The 19064-nt window shown below is 45.5% G+C and overlaps 1 protein-coding gene across 1 annotated transcript in view; it reads left to right on the top strand.

Annotated features, from left to right (window-relative positions):
- Positions 1–15614, top strand: part of LOC115123184 (arf-GAP with Rho-GAP domain, ANK repeat and PH domain-containing protein 1-like) — a 145174-nt gene extending 129560 nt beyond the window's left edge. Inside the window, 4 exon segments of the mRNA XM_065000523.1 lie at positions 11124–11187; positions 13052–13210; positions 13792–13826; positions 13903–15614. Coding sequence (XP_064856595.1) covers positions 11124–11187; positions 13052–13210; positions 13792–13809 — 241 coding nt within the window. The 3' untranslated portion in view covers positions 13810–13826; positions 13903–15614.
- Positions 15615–19064: the final 3450 nt, after the last annotated feature.

The raw sequence follows: 19064 nt of genomic DNA on the forward strand, positions 1-19064 counted from the left end.
GTGGTCTCAGATGGTTGAGGGGGAGTGGTCTCGGATGGTTGAGGGGGAGTGGTCTCGGATGGTTGAGGGGGAATGGTCTCGGATGGTTGAGGGTGGGAGTGGTCTCGGATGGTTGAGGGGGGAGTGGTCTCGGATGGTTGAGGGTGGGAGTGGTCTCGGATGGTTGAGGGTGGGAGTGGGGGGAGTGGTCTCGGATGGATGAGGGTGGGAGTGGTCTCGGATGGTTGAGGGTGGGAGTGGGGGGAGTGGTCTCAGATGGTTGAGGGTGGGAGTGGGGGAGGAGTGGTCTCGGATGGTTGAGGGTGGGAGTGGGGGAGGAGTGGTCTCGGATGGTTGAGGGTGGGAGTGGAGTGGGAGTGGTCTCGGATGGTTGAGGGTGGGGGAGTGGTCTCGGATGGTTGAGGGTGGGAGTGGAGGGGAGTGGTCTCGGATGGTTGAGGGTGGGGGGAGTGGTCTCGGATGGTTGAGGGTGGGGGAGTGGTCTCGAATGGTTGAGGGTGGGGGGAGTGGTCTCGGATGGTTGAGGGTGGGAGTGGGGGGGTGGTCTCGGATGGTTGAGGGTGGGAGTGGGGGAGTGGTCTCGGATGGTTGAGGGTGGGAGTGGGGGGGGAGTGGTCTCGGAAGGTTGAGGGTGGGAATGGGGGGTGGTCTCGGATGGTTGAGGGTGGGAGTGGTCTCGGATGGTTGAGGGTGGGTGTGGGGGGGAGGGGTCTCGGATGGTTGAGGGAGGGAGTGGGGGGGAGTGGTCTCGGATGGTTGAGGGTGGGAGTGGGGGGAGGGGTCTCGGATGGTTGAGGGACAGCTATTGGGGAACTGTGGGGGGATCTTGGAGGGTTCGGGTTCATGTTTTTTGGCCTGGTGGGAGATCTGTCAACGTGCCCCTGAGCAGGATGCTGGATGCTTCTGTGTGTCTCTCTGAATGGGAGTTTGTTGGATGACTGATGTGGTATAGTTGTTGAGCGACTTCACTGCAACTATATTGTATGTTTCAGATAAATAAATAAAAAAGAGGTTTGAGTTGAAGATAAATACTTTTACTAAGAGATCATGAGTGGAAAGGTCACCCCCCCCCCACACACACACACACCTGTGTGCTGCTGGGTCAAGCCATCAGCAACAACAGGCAGAAAAGTCGCGCAGTTGAGAGAGACAAAGAGAAAGAGAGGGAGAGAAAGAGAGGGAGAGAAAGAGAGGGAGAGTGTGGGAGAGAGAAAGTGTTGACGCCCAGGGCTCTATTGCCAGGGCTCTATTGCCAGGGTTCTATCGCCAGGGTTCTATCTTCAGGGTTCTATCGCCAGGCACTGTGTGTGTCTTAGTGTGCTTGTGCGGGTGTGTGAGAGAGGGGAAGTTGGGAGTAGAGCATGTGAGCAGAGTTGTAAATCTCACTCATCGCTCATGGAGGGTTGTGCATCTCTCCATCAAGTCCTTTCCTACCACTCATCATTTCAGATTTCACATTTCAGGCTACATGTCATATTAAACAGCATATAAACTCTCTAAATAGGTCAGGAGCCAGACAGGGAGACTAAGAAGGAACAGAAATGAATTATTTAGGTTATATTATTTCAATTATTTCAAGGCTAGAGCCTACAAAGAAATACATTGTGAAGCATTAGCGAGTGTGACACACTAGGCTGGTAGGGACATAAAGCCCTCAGCATTTAAATAACATTACCTTGTATTAAATCATTATAGTCTATATACAGGCTGTGATTAGGCTGTGACTTACATCAAATGAAATGAAAAATGACTTATTAATGCCTTTGAATTCATTTTTAGAAACAAGAGTTTGGCCACTCTATGGCTTCAGACTCATGCGTTGGTGCCTGGAGAGCCGGTCAGCAGTGGATAACACCCTCTCTCCTCTTACAGAGCTACTGGGGATGCTGAACAACCTTTTGGCCCCTCTTACAGAGCTACTGGGGATGCTGAACAACCTTTGACCCCTCTTACAGAGCTACTGGGGATGCTGAACAACCTTTTGATCCCTCTTACAGAGCTACTGGGGATGCTGAACAACCTTTTGACCCCTCTTACAGAGTTACTGGGGATGCTGAACAACCTTTTGACCCCTCTTACAGAGCTACTGGGGATGCTGAACAACCTTTGACCCTCTTACAGAGCTACTGGGGATGCTGAACAACCTTTTGACCCCTCTTACAGAGCTACTGGGGATGCTGAACAACCTTTTGACCCCTCTTACAGAGCTACTGGGGATGCTGAACAACCTTTTGACCCCTCTTACAGAGCTACTGGGGATGCTGAACAACCTTTTGACCCCTCTTACAGAGCTACTGGGGATGCTGAACAACCTTTTGACCCCTCTTACAGAGCTACTGGGGATGCTGAACAACCTTTTGACCCCTCTTACAGAGCTACTGGGGATGCTGAACAACCTTTTGACCCCTCTTACAGAGCTACTGGGGATGCTGAACAACCTTTTGACCCCTCTTACAGAGCTACTGGGGATGCTGAACAACCTTTTGGCCCCTCTTACAGAGCTACTGGGGATGCTGAACAACCTTTTGACCCCTCTTACAGAGCTACTGGGGATGCTGAACAACCTTTTGACCCCTCTTACAGAGCTACTGGGGATGCTGAACAACCTTTTGACCCCTCTTACAGAGCTACTGGGGATGCTGAACAATCTTTGACCCTTCTTACAGAGCTACTGGGGATGCTGAACAACCTTTGACCCCTCTTACAGAGCTACTGGGGATGCTGAACAACCTTTGACCCCTCTTACAGAGCTACTGGGGATGCTGAACAACCTTTTGACCCCTCTTACAGAGCTACTGGGGATGCTGAACAACCTTTTGACCCCTCTTACAGAGCTACTGGGGATGCTGAACAACCTTTTGACCCCTCTTACAGAGCTACTGGGGATGCTGAACAACATTTTGACCCCTCTTACAGAGCTACTGGAGATGATGAACAACCTTTTGGCCCCTCTTACAGAGCTACTGGGGATGCTGAACAACCTTTTGGCCCCTCTTACAGAGCTACTGGGGATGCTGAACAACCTTTTGGCCCCTCTTACAGAGCTACTGGGGATGCTGAACAACCTTTTGACCCCTCTTACAGAGCTACTGGGGATGCTGAACAACCTTTTGGCCCCTCTTACAGAGCTACTGGGGATGATGAACAACCTTTTGGCCCCTCTTACAGAGCTACTGGGGATGCTGAACAACCTTTTGATCCCTCTTACAGAGCTACTGAACAACCTTTTGGCCCCTCTTACAGAGCTACTGGGGATGCTGAACAACCTTTTGATCCCTCTTACAGAGCTACTGAACAACCTTTTGGCCCCTCTTACAGAGCTAATGGGGATGCTGAACAACCTTTTGACCCCTCTTACAGAGCTACTGAACAACCTTTTTTGCCCCTCTTACAGAGCTACTGGGGATGCTGAACAACCTTTTGACCCCTCTTACAGAGCTACTGGGGATGCTGAACAACCTTTTGACCCCTCTTACAGAGCTACTGGGGATGCTGAACAACCTTTTGACCCCTCTTACAGAGCTACTGGGGATGCTGAACAACCTTTTGACCCCTCTTACAGAGCTACTGGGGATGCTGAACAACCTTTTGAGCCCTCTTACAGAGCTACTGGGGATGCTGAACAACCTTTTGACCCCTCTTACAGAGCTACTGGGGATGCTGAACAACCTTTTGACCCCTCTTACAGAGCTACTGGGATGCTGAACAACCTTTTGACCCCTCTTACAGAGCTACTGGGGATGCTGAACAACCTTTTGACCCCTCTTACAGAGCTACTGGGATGCTGAACAACCTTTTGACCCCTCTTACCAGGCTGGGCAGAGATGCAGAGTTGTTTCTCTATTTATCAAATCAAATGTATTTATTTAGTTCTTTGTACATCAGCTGATATCTCAAAGTGCTGTACAGAAACCCAGCCTAAAACCCCAAACAGCAAGCAATGCAGGTGTAGAAGCACGGTGGCTAGGAAAAACTCCCTAGAAAGGCCAAAACCCAGGAAGAAACCTAGAGAGGAACCAGGCTCTGAGGGGTGGCCATTCCTTTTCTGGCTGTGCCGGGTGGAGATTATAACAGAACATGGCCAAGATGTTCAAACGCTCATAGATGACCAGCAGGGTCAAATAATAATAATCACAGTGGTTGTAGAGGGTGCAACAGGTCAGCAACTCAGGAGTAAATGTCAGTTGTCTTTTCATAGCCGATCATTCAGAGTTAAAGACAGCAAGTGTGGTAGAGAAAGAGAGTAGAAAACAGCAGGTCCGGGGGCCAAGGTGGCATGTCTGGTGAACAGGTCAGGGTTCCATAGCCGCAGGCAGAACAGTTGAAACTGGAGCAGCAGCATGACCAGGTGGACTGGGGACAGCAAGGACAGGTAGTCCTGAGGCATGGTCCTAGGGCTCAGGTCCTCCGAGAGAGAGAAAGAAAGAGAGAATTAGAGAGAGCATACTTAAATTCACACAGGACACCGGATAAGACAGGAGAAGTACTCCAGATATAACAAACTGACCCTAGCCCCCCAACACATAAACTACTGCAACATAAATACTGGAGGCTGAGACAGGAGGGGTCAGGAGACACTGTGGCCCCGTCCGACGATACCCCCGGACAAGGCCAAACAGGCAGGATATAACCCCACCCACTTTGCCAAAGCACAGCCCCCACACCACTAGAGGGATATCTTCAACCACCAACTCACCAATTTTCCATAAGTAGCTTCATTTTGTGCTCTTTTTGTGCCTTACCATTTTTACATACAGAGAGTACTGAATTTGAATTACTTCTGAACAGCGGGTGGGGGCTTCAAAGGCCTCTGCATTTGGGATGGGGGGGAGGGGGGCTGTGAAACTCTCCTGCCATTGTTATGCTCAAGGGCTTTGACACCTCTCACTTCACACCTCCATGCTAATTGAAGTTGTATCCATTCTGTCTATCAAGCTCGGTAGCATTAATTTAGCATTCAGTCCTTATAAAGTAAAATATTTCATTGTAATATATCTTTCTTCTTGGCTTTTGAAAATAAAAAATTGCTTCAGACTAAACATGACTTTGTCAGTTCCAGGTTGGATGGTGTTTTGACAGATCATTTGCTGTATAGCTTTGAAATAAGAATCTTTGGTAGTAGGAATCCTTCCAGGTCATTCCATCCAAAATCAGGTTGTAGGTTTGGAGTTTTGATTTGGAGTGAAGGTTATGCTGTGGAGGGTAGTATCCTGTATATGTCCTGGTGACATAGTGAAGGTTATGTTGTGGAGGGTAGTATCCTGTATATGTCCTGGTGACATAGTGAAGGTTATGTTGTGGAGGGTAGTATCCTGTATATGTCCTGGTGACATAGTGAAGGTTATGTTGTGGAGGGTAGTATCCTGTATATGTCCTGGTGACATAGTGAAGGTTATGTTGTGGAGGGTAGTATCCTGTATATGTCCTGGTGACATAGTGAAGGTTATGCTGTGGAGGGTAGTATCCTGTATATGTCCTGGTGACATAGTGAAGGTTATGTTGTGGAGGGTAGTATCCTGTATATGTCCTGGTGACATAGTGAAGGTTATGCTGTGGAGGGTAGTATCCTGTATATGTCCTGGTGACATAGTGAAGGTTATGCTGTGGAGGGTAGTATCCTGTATATGTCCTGGTGACATAGTGAAGGTTATGTTATCCTGTATATGTCCTGACATAGTGGGTTATGTTGTGGAGGGTAGTATCCTGTATATGTCCTGGTGACATAGTGAAGGTTATGTTGTGGAGGGTAGTATCCTGTATATGTCCTGGTGACATAGTGAAGGTTATGTTGTGGAGGGTAGTATCCTGTATATGTCCTGGTGACATAGTGAAGGTTATGTTGTGGAGGGTAGTATCCTGTATATGTCCTGGTGACATAGTGAAGGTTATGTTGTGGAGGGTAGTATCCTGTATATGTCCTGGTGACATAGTGAAGGTTATGTTGTGGAGGGTAGTATCCTGTATGTGTCCTGGTGACATAGTGAAGGTTATGTTGTGGAGGGTAGTATCCTGTATATGTCCTGGTGACATAGTGAAGGTTATGTTGTGGAGGGTAGTATCCTGTATATGTCCTGGTGACATAGTGAAGGTTATGCTGTGGAGGGTAGTATCCTGTATATGTCCTGGTGACATAGTGAAGGTTATGCTGTGGAGGGTAGTATCCTATATATGTCCTGGTGACATAGTGAAGGTTATGTTGTGGAGGGTAGTATCCTGTATATGACATAGTGAAGGTTATGCTGTGGAGGGTAGTATCCTGTATATGTCCTGGTGACATAGTGAAGGTTATGTTGTGGAGGGTAGTATCCTGTATATGTCCTGGTGACATAGTGAAGGTTATGTTGTGGAGGGTAGTATCCTGTATATGTCCTGGTGACATAGTGAAGGTTATGTTGTGGAGGGTAGTATCCTGTATATGTGACATAGTGAAGGTTATGCTGTGGAGGGTATCCTGTATATGTCCTGGTGACATAGTGAAGGTTATGTTGTGGAGGGTAGTATCCTGTATATGACATAGTGAAGGTTATGTTGTGGAGGGTAGTATCCTGTATATGTCCTGGTGGCATAGTGAAGGTTATGTTGTGGAGGGCAGTATCCTGTATATGTCCTGGTGACATAGTGAAGGTTATGCTGTGGAGGGTAGTATCCTATATATGTCCTGGTGACATAGTGAAGGTTATGTTGTGGAGGGTAGTATCCTGTATATGACATAGTGAAGGTTATGCTGTGGAGGGTAGTATCCTGTATATGTCCTGGTGACATAGTGAAGGTTATGTTGTGGAGGGTAGTATCCTGTATATGTCCTGGTGACATAGTGAAGGTTATGTTGTGGAGGGTAGTATCCTGTATATGTCCTGGTGACATAGTGAAGGTTATGTTGTGGAGGGTAGTATCCTGTATATGTCCTTGTGACATAGTGAAGGTTATGCTGTGGAGGGTAGTATCCTGTATATGTCCTGGTGACATAGTGAAGGTTATGTTGTGGAGGGTAGTATCCTGTATATGTCCTGGTGACATAGTGAAGGTTATGCTGTGGAGGGTAGTATCCTGTATATGTCCTGGTGACATAGTGAAGGTTATGCTGTGGAGGGTAGTATCCTGTATATGTCCTGGTGACATAGTGAAGGTTATGCTGTGGAGGGTAGTATCCTGTATATGTCCTGGTGACATAGTGAAGGTTATGTTGTAGAAGGTAGTATCCTGTATATGTCCTGGTGACATAGTGAAGGTTATGTTGTGGAGGGTAGTATCCTGTATATGTCCTGGTGACATAGTGAAGGTTATGCTGTGGAGGGTAGTATCCTATATATGTCCTGGTGACATAGTGAAGGTTATGTTGTGGAGGGTAGTATCCTGTATATGACATAGTGAAGGTTATGCTGTGGAGGGTAGTATCCTGTATATGTCCTGGTGACATAGTGAAGGTTATGTTGTGGAGGGTAGTATCCTGTATATGTCCTGGTGACATAGTGAAGGTTATGTTGTGGAGGGTAGTATCCTGTATATGTCCTGGTGACATAGTGAAGGTTATGTTGTGGAGGGTAGTATCCTGTATATGTCCTTGTGACATAGTGAAGGTTATGCTGTGGAGGGTAGTATCCTGTATATGTCCTGGTGACATAGTGAAGGTTATGTTGTGGAGGGTAGTATCCTGTATATGACATAGTGAAGGTTATGTTGTGGAGGGTAGTATCCTGTATATGTCCTGGTGGCATAGTGAAGGTTATGTTGTGGAGGGCAGTATCCTGTATATGTCCTGGTGACATAGTGAAGGTTATGTTGTGGAGGGTAGTATCCTGTATATGTCCTGGTGACATAGTGAAGGTTATGCTGTGGAGGGTAGTATCCTATATATGTCCTGGTGACATAGTGAAGGTTATGTTGTGGAGGGTAGTATCCTGTATATGACATAGTGAAGGTTATGCTGTGGAGGGTAGTATCCTGTATATGTCCTGGTGACATAGTGAAGGTTATGTTGTGGAGGGTAGTATCCTGTATATGTCCTGGTGACATAGTGAAGGTTATGTTGTGGAGGGTAGTATCCTGTATATGTCCTGGTGACATAGTGAAGGTTATGTTGTGGAGGGTAGTATCCTGTATATGTCCTTGTGACATAGTGAAGGTTATGCTGTGGAGGGTAGTATCCTGTATATGTCCTGGTGACATAGTGAAGGTTATGTTGTGGAGGGTAGTATCCTGTATATGTCCTGGTGACATAGTGAAGGTTATGCTGTGGAGGGTAGTATCCTGTATATGTCCTGGTGACATAGTGAAGGTTATGCTGTGGAGGGTAGTATCCTGTATATGTCCTGGTGACATAGTGAAGGTTATGCTGTGGAGGGTAGTATCCTGTATATGTCCTGGTGACATAGTGAAGGTTATGTTGTAGAAGGTAGTATCCTGTATATGTCCTGGTGACATAGTGAAGGTTATGTTGTGGAGGGTAGTATCCTGTATATGTCCTGGTGACATAGTGAAGGTTATGCTGTGGAGGGTAGTATCCTATATATGTCCTGGTGACATAGTGAAGGTTATGTTGTGGAGGGTAGTATCCTGTATATGACATAGTGAAGGTTATGCTGTGGAGGGTAGTATCCTGTATATGTCCTGGTGACATAGTGAAGGTTATGTTGTGGAGGGTAGTATCCTGTATATGTCCTGGTGACATAGTGAAGGTTATGTTGTGGAGGGTAGTATCCTGTATATGTCCTGGTGACATAGTGAAGGTTATGTTGTGGAGGGTAGTATCCTGTATATGTCCTTGTGACATAGTGAAGGTTATGCTGTGGAGGGTAGTATCCTGTATATGTCCTGGTGACATAGTGAAGGTTATGTTGTGGAGGGTAGTATCCTGTATATGAGATAGTGAAGGTTATGTTGTGGAGGGTAGTATCCTGTATATGTCCTGGTGGCATAGTGAAGGTTATGTTGTGGAGGGCAGTATCCTGTATATGTCCTGGTGACATAGTGAAGGTTATGTTGTGGAGGGTAATATCCTGTATATGTCCTGGTGACATAGTGAAGGTTATGTTGTGGAGGGTAGTATCCTGTATATGACATAGTGAAGGTTATGTTGTGGAGGGTAGTATCCTGTATATGACATAGTGAAGGTTATGCTGTGGAGGGTAGTATCCTGTATATGTCCTGGTGACATAGTGAAGGTTATGTTGTGGAGGGTAGTATCCTGTATATGTCCTGGTGACATAGTGAAGGTTATGTTGTGGAGGGTAGTATCCTGTATATGTCCTGGTGACATAGTGAAGGTTATGTTGTGGAGGGTAGTATCCTGTATATGTCCTTGTGACATAGTGAAGGTTATGCTGTGGAGGGTAGTATCCTGTATATGTCCTGGTGACATAGTGAAGGTTATGTTGTGGAGGGTAGTATCCTGTATATGACATAGTGAAGGTTATGTTGTGGAGGGTAGTATCCTGTATATGTCCTGGTGGCATAGTGAAGGTTATGTTGTGGAGGGCAGTATCCTGTATATGTCCTGGTGACATAGTGAAGGTTATGTTGTGGAGGGTAGTATCCTGTATATGTCCTGGTGACATAGTGAAGGTTATGCTGTGGAGGGTAGTATCCTATATATGTCCTGGTGACATAGTGAAGGTTATGTTGTGGAGGGTAGTATCCTGTATATGACATAGTGAAGGTTATGCTGTGGAGGGTAGTATCCTGTATATGTCCTGGTGACATAGTGAAGGTTATGTTGTGGAGGGTAGTATCCTGTATATGTCCTGGTGACATAGTGAAGGTTATGTTGTGGAGGGTAGTATCCTGTATATGTCCTGGTGACATAGTGAAGGTTATGTTGTGGAGGGTAGTATCCTGTATATGTCCTTGTGACATAGTGAAGGTTATGCTGTGGAGGGTAGTATCCTGTATATGTCCTGGTGACATAGTGAAGGTTATGTTGTGGAGGGTAGTATCCTGTATATGTCCTGGTGACATAGTGAAGGTTATGCTGTGGAGGGTAGTATCCTGTATATGTCCTGGTGACATAGTGAAGGTTATGCTGTGGAGGGTAGTATCCTGTATATGTCCTGGTGACATAGTGAAGGTTATGCTGTGGAGGGTAGTATCCTGTATATGTCCTGGTGACATAGTGAAGGTTATGTTGTAGAAGGTAGTATCCTGTATATGTCCTGGTGACATAGTGAAGGTTATGTTGTGGAGGGTAGTATCCTGTATATGTCCTGGTGACATAGTGAAGGTTATGCTGTGGAGGGTAGTATCCTATATATGTCCTGGTGACATAGTGAAGGTTATGTTGTGGAGGGTAGTATCCTGTATATGACATAGTGAAGGTTATGCTGTGGAGGGTAGTATCCTGTATATGTCCTGGTGACATAGTGAAGGTTATGTTGTGGAGGGTAGTATCCTGTATATGTCCTGGTGACATAGTGAAGGTTATGTTGTGGAGGGTAGTATCCTGTATATGTCCTGGTGACATAGTGAAGGTTATGTTGTGGAGGGTAGTATCCTGTATATGTCCTTGTGACATAGTGAAGGTTATGCTGTGGAGGGTAGTATCCTGTATATGTCCTGGTGACATAGTGAAGGTTATGTTGTGGAGGGTAGTATCCTGTATATGACATAGTGAAGGTTATGTTGTGGAGGGTAGTATCCTGTATATGTCCTGGTGGCATAGTGAAGGTTATGTTGTGGAGGGCAGTATCCTGTATATGTCCTGGTGACATAGTGAAGGTTATGTTGTGGAGGGTAATATCCTGTATATGTCCTGGTGACATAGTGAAGGTTATGTTGTGGAGGGTAGTATCCTGTATATGACATAGTGAAGGTTATGTTGTGGAGGGTAGTATCCTGTATATATCCTGGTGACATAGTGAAGGTTATGTTGTAGAGGGTAGTATCCTGTATATATCCTGGTGACATAGTGAAGGTTGTGTTGTAGAGGGTAGTATTCTGTATGTGTCCTGGTGACATAGTGAAAGTTATGTTGTAGAGGGTAGTATTCTGTATGTCCTTCCTGAAAACACGCCGAAAAAGGCAGGAGCTCATCTGTTCTCTTCTTTCTTTCTTTGTTTCTTTCTTTGTTTCTTTGTTTCTTTCTTTCTTTCACTCCTCTCTTTCTCCTGTCTCACTCTCTCCCTCTGTAGGTATCTGTGTTGTGACACTCAGACAGAGATGAGGGAGTGGTTCTCCACCTTCCTCACTATCCAGGTGAGAGGACACATACTGTCACACTGGTTATTATGCTTCACTGTTCTGTCTGTCACACTGTTCTGTCTGCCACACTGATAATTATGATTCACTGTTCTGTCTGTCACACTGGTTATTATGATTCACTGTTCTGTCTGTCACACTGTTCTGTCTGTCACACTGTTCTGTCTGTTACACTGGTTATTATGATTCACTGTTCTGTCTGCCACACTGGTTATTATGATTCACTGTTCTGTCTGTCACACTATTCTGTCTGTCACACTGGTTATTATGATTCACTGTTCTGTCTGTCACACTGGTTATTATGATTCATTGTTCTGTCTGCCACACTGTTCTGTCTGTCACACTGTTCTGTCTGTTACACTGGTTATTATGATTCACTGTTCTGTCTGCCACACTGGTTATTATGATTCACTGTTCTGTCTGTCACACTGGTTATTATGATTCATTGTTCTGTCTGCCACACTGTTCTGTCTGTCACACTGTTCTGTCTGTTACACTGGTTATTATGATTCACTGTTCTGTCTGCCACACTGGTTATTATGATTCACTGTTCTGTCTGCCACACTGGTTATTATGATTCACTGTTCTGTCTGTCACACTGTTCTGTCTGCCACACTGTTCTGTCTGTCACACAGGTTATTATGATTCACTGTTCTGTCTGTCACACTGTTCTGTCTGTCACACTGTTCTGTCTGCCACACTGTTCTGTCTGTCACACTGTTCTGTCTGTTACACTGTTCTGTCTGTCACACTGTTCTGTCTGCCACACTGTTCTGTCTGCCACACTGTTCTGTCTGTTACACTGGTTATTATGATTCACTGTTCTGTCTGCCACACTGGTTATTATGATTCTTTCTGAATTAAGGTCAGAGTATAATTTGCTCTCTCTCTTTCTCTTTGTCTCTCGCTGTTCTTTCTCTCTCTCTCACTTCTCTTTCTCTTTGTCTCTCGCTGTTCTTTCTCTCTCTCTCACTTCTCTTTCTCTTTGTCTCTCGCTGTTCTTTCTCTCTCTCACTTCTCTTTCTCTTTGTCTCTCGCTGTTCTTTCTCTCTCTCTCACTTCTCTTTCTCTTTGTCTCTCGCTGTTCTTTCTCTCTCTCTCACTTCTCTTTCTCTTTGTCTCTCGCTGTTCTTTCTCTCTCTCTCACTTCTCTTTCTCTTTGTCTCTCGCTGTTCTTTCTCTCTCTCACTTCTCTTTCTCTTTGTCTCTCGCTGTTCTTTCTCTCTCTCTCACTTCTCTTTCTCTTTGTCTCTTGCTGTTCTTTCTCTCTCTCACTTCTCTTTCTCTTTGTCTCTCGCTGTTCTTTCTCTCTCTCTCACTTCTCTTTCTCTTTGTCTCTTGCTGTTCTTTCTCTCTCTCTCTCACTTCTCTTTCTCTTTGTCTCTCGCTGTTCTTTCTCTCTCTCTCACTTCTCTTTCTCTTTGTCTCTCGCTGTTCTTTCTCTCTCTCTCACTTCTCTTTCTCTTTGTCTCTCGCTGTTCTTTCTCTCTCTCACTTCTCTTTCTCTTTGTCTCTCGCTGTTCTTTCTCTCTCTCTCACTTCTCTTTCTCTTTGTCTCTCGCTGTTCTTTCTCTCTCTCTCACTTCTCTTTCTCTTTGTCTCTCGCTGTTCTTTCTCTCTCTCACTTCTCTTTCTCTTTGTCTCTCGCTGTTCTTTCTCTCTCTCTCACTTCTCTTTCTCTTTGTCTCTCGCTGTTCTTTCTCTCTCTCACTTCTCTTTCTCTTTGTCTCTCGCTGTTCTCTCTCTCTGTCACTTCTCTTTCTCTTTGTCTCTCGCTGTTCTTTCTCTCTCTCTCACTTCTCTTTCTCTTTGTCTCTTGCTGTTCTTTCTCTCTCTCTCACTTCTCTCTCTCCCCTCTCAGTATGATGGTAACGTGTGGCCAGCGGATGCAGTACAAACACGTGTGACCCGTGCGTTGCCGGCGGATACGCGTCATGGTAATGTGGCGTTGATTCCGTTGCGCGGCAGCGAGAATGAGATGCGGAACAGCGTTGCAGCTTTCACCGCCGACCCGCTTGGCGTGAGTCAATCCTCCAATCACAGGGGCCAATCCACAGTCGTGGGCCTATCAGAGACCTCCATGTTGACACAGCCACTCCAAGCCCTGTCCTGAGTCCCATGATGCAGTGCGTGTGTGGTCAGGAGGGGGGTGGAGTCGACCATGTGGTCAGGATGGATAACCTCTGGACTCTGATTAACCCTGATTACGCTCATCGCAATCCCCACACACACACACACACACACACACACACACACACACACACACACACACATGTTGGGTATAGTGATCATATATTGTTGTGTTGTCTCTTCGTGCCGTAAGCTTGTCTGTGTCCTGGTTGAATGTAAGCACAGGATGTTGAATCCATACAGAACACTGACTGTGTTAGACATGACTGTTAGCACTCACCATTACACATGACAGAGTTCATGTCAGCCAGTCTAAATGAATTAATCCCTCCCTCTCTCTCTCTCTCTCTCTACCCCCTCTCTCTCTCCACCCCCTCGCTCTCTACTCCCCCTCTTTCTCTCCCTCCCTCCTTTTCCTCCCTCAATCCCTCTCTCTCTCTCTCTCAATCCCTCTCTCTCTCCCTCTCTCAGCTCTTTAGAGATGTCTGATAATGGGGCCAGACAAGGTGAGACATTATCTAAAGTTCCTACGTGTGTAAGAGTGTGTGTGCAGTTATCTAATTGTCTGTGTATGTTCCATAGGGGATAGACCACCAGCCATAGAACCCACAAAGTCTTCAGAACATTCCAGTAACGACCCCCGCCACACACACACCTGTGCCTATGAGCTGGACCTCTAAGCAGGGGCAGCAGGTGTGTCATGAGGAGAGAGAGACTCTGTTACCAAAGTGCCTTTTAGGACTGCAGTGCACCCTGGGATACATGGAGGACCTGTAAGAAGCTCCTGGTATGGACTGAGAGGCTGAGAACAAAGACTGACTGAGTACAGACTGTTACTGGAACAGACTGACTGAGTACAGACTGATTGAGTACAGACTGATTGAGTACAGACTGATTGAGTACAGACTGACTGAGTACAGACTGATTGAGTACAGACTGATTGAGTACAGACTGACACTGGAACAGACTGACTGAGTACAGACTGACTGAGTACAGACTGACTGAGTACAGACTGATTGAGTACAGACTGACTGAGTACAGACTGACTGAGTACAGACTGATTGAGTACAGACTGACACTGGAACAGACTGACTGAGTACAGACTGACTGAGTACAGACTGTTACTGGAACAGACTGTTACTGGAACAGACTGACTGAGTACAGACTGACTGAGTACAGACTGACTGAGTACAGACTGACTGAGTACAGACTGACTGAGTACAGACTGACTGAGTACAGACTGACTGAGTACAGACTGACACTGGAACAGTCTGACTGAGTACAGACTGACTGAGTACAGACTGACTGAGTACAGACTGACTGAGTACAGACTGTTACTGTTTGTCTCTGAGAGGCCTGGAGATAATGGGATGATCTTCACCGACAATCCAGCCGCAACTGTCCCTGTATGTCCCACATCAACCCTGTCCCCTCCTCGAACCGTCTCTCTCGCTCCCTGTTGTGAACTCTCCCCCACCTGTACCCTCATCTCGTCAGCCTCACCCGTGTCCCCTTCTCTCTTAAAGACTCCCCCATCTGTAGAGTGCTCACATCACCTCTCCCACGTACTTCTCCCTCCATGTTTTAGACTGTAATTATTTATTTCTCCAGCAGAGGGAGCAGCATATAGGAAGTTAAGGGGGGACTCTGTCCATTTAGAAATAGGGTTGTGTATGTAGGTAAACTGTTAGACAACCATGACCATCACTAGACATTAAGTTGGTTCCACTAGACATTAAGTTGGTTCCACTAGACATTAAGTTGGTTCCACTAGACATTAAGTTGGTTCCACTAGACATTAAGTTGGTTCCACTAGACATCAAGTTGGTTCCACTAGACATTAAGTTGGTTCCACTAGACTAGAGGGAGGACAGTGATGTGTGTGTGTGTCCAAGTTCACTTATTGTAGTGACATCATTACTCCCACTTCTAGGTCTTAACCTGTAGAGACACCCCCCCCCCCCACCCAACCAACCCACTCACTCACTCACCCAACCAACCAAACCAGCCAGCCAGCCAGCCAGCCCCCCCCCCCCCACTGGCCCTCATATCTGTTTTCTGTTTTGTTAAGACGGATCGTCTGTCTGGTACTCTGTACACTTGAATAAACACATTTCAGCCAGAGCTGTGTCTATCAATATCACATACTCTCAATCATCTTATCATATGTAGCATTTCACTTTTAATCTGTCTCTGTCTTATAAATGTGTTTTTATGTGAAAATAACTTTTGTAATTCTTCAGATTGTAACTGTAGGTATGGTTTTAATAAAGTCTACGCTCGTTGGATCTACAGTCTGTGTGTGTGACTGAGATGTAGCACGCTCTGACACTACAACCATTCCGTTCTGCCGTCGGCGTCTGTTCTCTAAATGACAAATCAACTGTTTCCATGGTGCCCAACTGCCTCTGAATTTGTTCTCTGAATGACAAATCAACTGTTTCCATGGTGACCAACTGCCCTCGGATCTGTTCTCTGAATGACCACCCAACTGTCTCCATGGTGACCAATTGCCCTCGGATCTGTTCTCTGAATGACCACCCAACTGTCTCCACGGTGACCAACTGCCCTCGGATTCTGTTCTCTGAATGACCACCCAACTGTTTCCATGGTGACAAACTGCCCTCGGATTCTGTTCTCTGAATGACCACCCAACTGTCTCCATGGTGACCAATTGCCCTCGGATCTGTTCTCTGAATGACCACCCAACTGTCTCCATGGTGACCAACTGCCCTCGGATTCTGTTCTCTGAATGACCACCCAACTGTCTCCACAGTGACCAACTGCCCTCGGATTCTGTTCTCTGAATGACCACCCAACTGTCTCCATGGTGACCAACTGCCCTCGGATTCTGTTCTCTGAATGACCACCCAACTGTCTCCATGGTGACCAACTGCCCTCGGATTCTGTTCTCTGAATGACCACCCGACGGTCTCCACAGTGACCAACTGCCCTCTGATTCTGTTCTCTGAATGACCACCCAACTGTCTCCATGGTGACCAACTGCCCTCGGATTCTGTTCTCTGAATGACCACCCAACTGTTTCCATGGTGCCCAACTGCCTCTGAATTTGTTCTCTGAATGACAAATCAACTGTTTCCATGGTGCCCAACTGCCTCTGAATTTGTTCTCTGAATGACCACCCAACTGTCTCCATGGTGACCAACTGCCCTCGGATTCTGTTCTCTGAATGACCACCCAACTGTCTCCATGGTGACCAACTGCCCTCGGATTCTGTTCTCTGAATGACCACCCAACTGTCTCCACGGTGACCAACTGCCCTCGGATTCTGTCGTCGTCTGGTCAGACTGAGTAGCAGATAATATCATTACTTACTGTCGACGACTTTGCTCATAACTACTTTATTGAGAAAAGAATTGACTTACTGTGACATATGGTTGTCCCACCTAGCTATGTTACGATGAATTCACTAACGGTAAGTCTGGATGAACCCACTGTGAAGGTAGATGCTGGTCTGTATTTCTGATCACAGTCCCATCGAAGTCATTCAGCATTCAATCTGTCTAGGACGTATTTACATTCATAAAGCTATGACACACACACATACATACACACACACACACACACACACACACACACACACACACACACACACACACACACACACTCTCTCTCTCTGCAGGAGAAGAGTGGAAGAATACAACTTTTCATCTCTCACACGTTCCCTAGGCCTGTGTCTTTCATGACAATGTCACTGCTCAGCCGTAAAATGGAAGCCTGCAGAGGAGGCTGTGTATGTGTCACCGGTGTTCTACCAGCAATCCTGTCATCGCCCTGAGCCGAGCCGACACAACAGGGTCACCCTGCACCTCAGGTAACACACAGGAGAACCAGGAGGTGTGTGTGTGGTCAGGGCATTTCCTCATCTACCTCCTCTGTGTACAGCCATGGGGCAGCAGCTGTAGTGCTGTCAGGTTGGAAGACAAACGTTGATCATTAGAAATCATCATGGAAGTTTACAGCTCAGAACGCTCTGTGGATGGACCGAGGCCCTGCACAGACTCATTGATCTACACAGCAACTACCAGTTCTAGTGATCCTCTTTTACAGAGATGGTCAACCTGCACAGTGGAGCTGTAGACCTTACTGTGAAATGCTTACTCAACCTGCACAGTGGAGGTGTAGACCTTACTATGAAATGCTTACTCAACCTGCACAGTGGAGGTGTAGACCTTACTGTGAAATGCTTACTCAACCTGCACAGTGCCTTTTACAGAGATGATCAACCTACACAATGCCTTTTAGAGAGATGATTAAACCTACACAATGCCTTTTATAGAGATGATCAACCTACACAATGCCTTTTACAGAGATGATCAACCTACACAGTGCCTTTTACAGAGATGATAAAACCTACACAATGCCTTTTATAGAGATGATCAACCTACACAATGCCTTTTATAGAGATGAATAAACCTACACAGTGCCTTTTATAGAGATGATAAAACCTACACAATGCCTTTTATAGAGATGATCAACCTACACAATGCCTTTTACAGAGATGATTAAACCTACACAATGCCTTTTATAGAGATGATCAACCTACACAATGCCTTTTACAGAGATGTTCAACCTACACAGTGCCTTTTACAGAGATGATTAAACCTACACAATGCCTTTTACAGAGATGATCAACCTACACAATGCCTTTTACAGAGATGATCAACCTACACAATGCCTTTTACAGAGATGATTAAACCTACACAATGCCTTTTACAGAGATGATCAACCTACACAATGCCTTTTACAGAGATGATCAACCTACACAATGCCTTTTACAGAGATGATTAAACCTACACAATGCCTTTTACAGAGATGATCAACCTACACAGTGCCTTTTACAGAGATGATAAAACCTACACAATGCCTTTTATAGAGATGATCAACCTACACAATGCCTTTTCTAGAGATGAATAAACCTACACAGTGCCTTTTATAGAGATGATAAAACCTACACAGTGCCTTTTACAGAGATGATAAACCTACACAATGCCTTTTATAGAGATGATCAACCTACACAATGCATTTTAGAGATGATCAACCTACACAATGCCTTTTATAGAGATGATCAACCTACACAATGCCTTTTATAGAGATGATCAACCTACACAATGCCTTTTATAGAGATGATCAACCTACACAATGCCTTTTATAGAGATGATCAACCTACACAATGCCTTTTATAGAAATGATCAACCTACACAATGCCTTTTATAGAGATGATCAACCTACACAATGCCTTTTATAGAGATGATCAACCTACACAATGCCTTTTATAGAGATGATCAACCTACACAATGCCTTTTATAGAGATGATCAACCTACACAATGCCTTTTATAGAGCCTTTTATAGAGATGATCAACCTACACAGTGCCTTTTATAGAGATGATCAACCTACACAATGCCTTTTATAGAGATGATCAACCTACACAATGCCTTTTATAGAGATGATCAACCTACACAATGCCTTTTATAGAGATGATCAACCTACACAGTGCCTTTTATAGAGATGATCAACCTACACAATGCCTTTTATAGAGATGATCAACCTACACAATGCCTTTTATAGAGATGATCAACCTACACAGTGCCTTTTATAGAGATGATCAACCTACACAATGCCTTTTATAGAGATGATCAACCTACACAATGCCTTTTATAGAGATGATCAACCTACACAATGCCTTTTATAGAGATGATCAACCTACACAGTGCCTTTTAT

This window comes from Oncorhynchus nerka, linkage group LG14, assembly GCF_034236695.1.
Source record: "Oncorhynchus nerka isolate Pitt River linkage group LG14, Oner_Uvic_2.0, whole genome shotgun sequence".
NCBI classification, from domain to species: Eukaryota; Metazoa; Chordata; class Actinopteri; order Salmoniformes; family Salmonidae; genus Oncorhynchus; species Oncorhynchus nerka.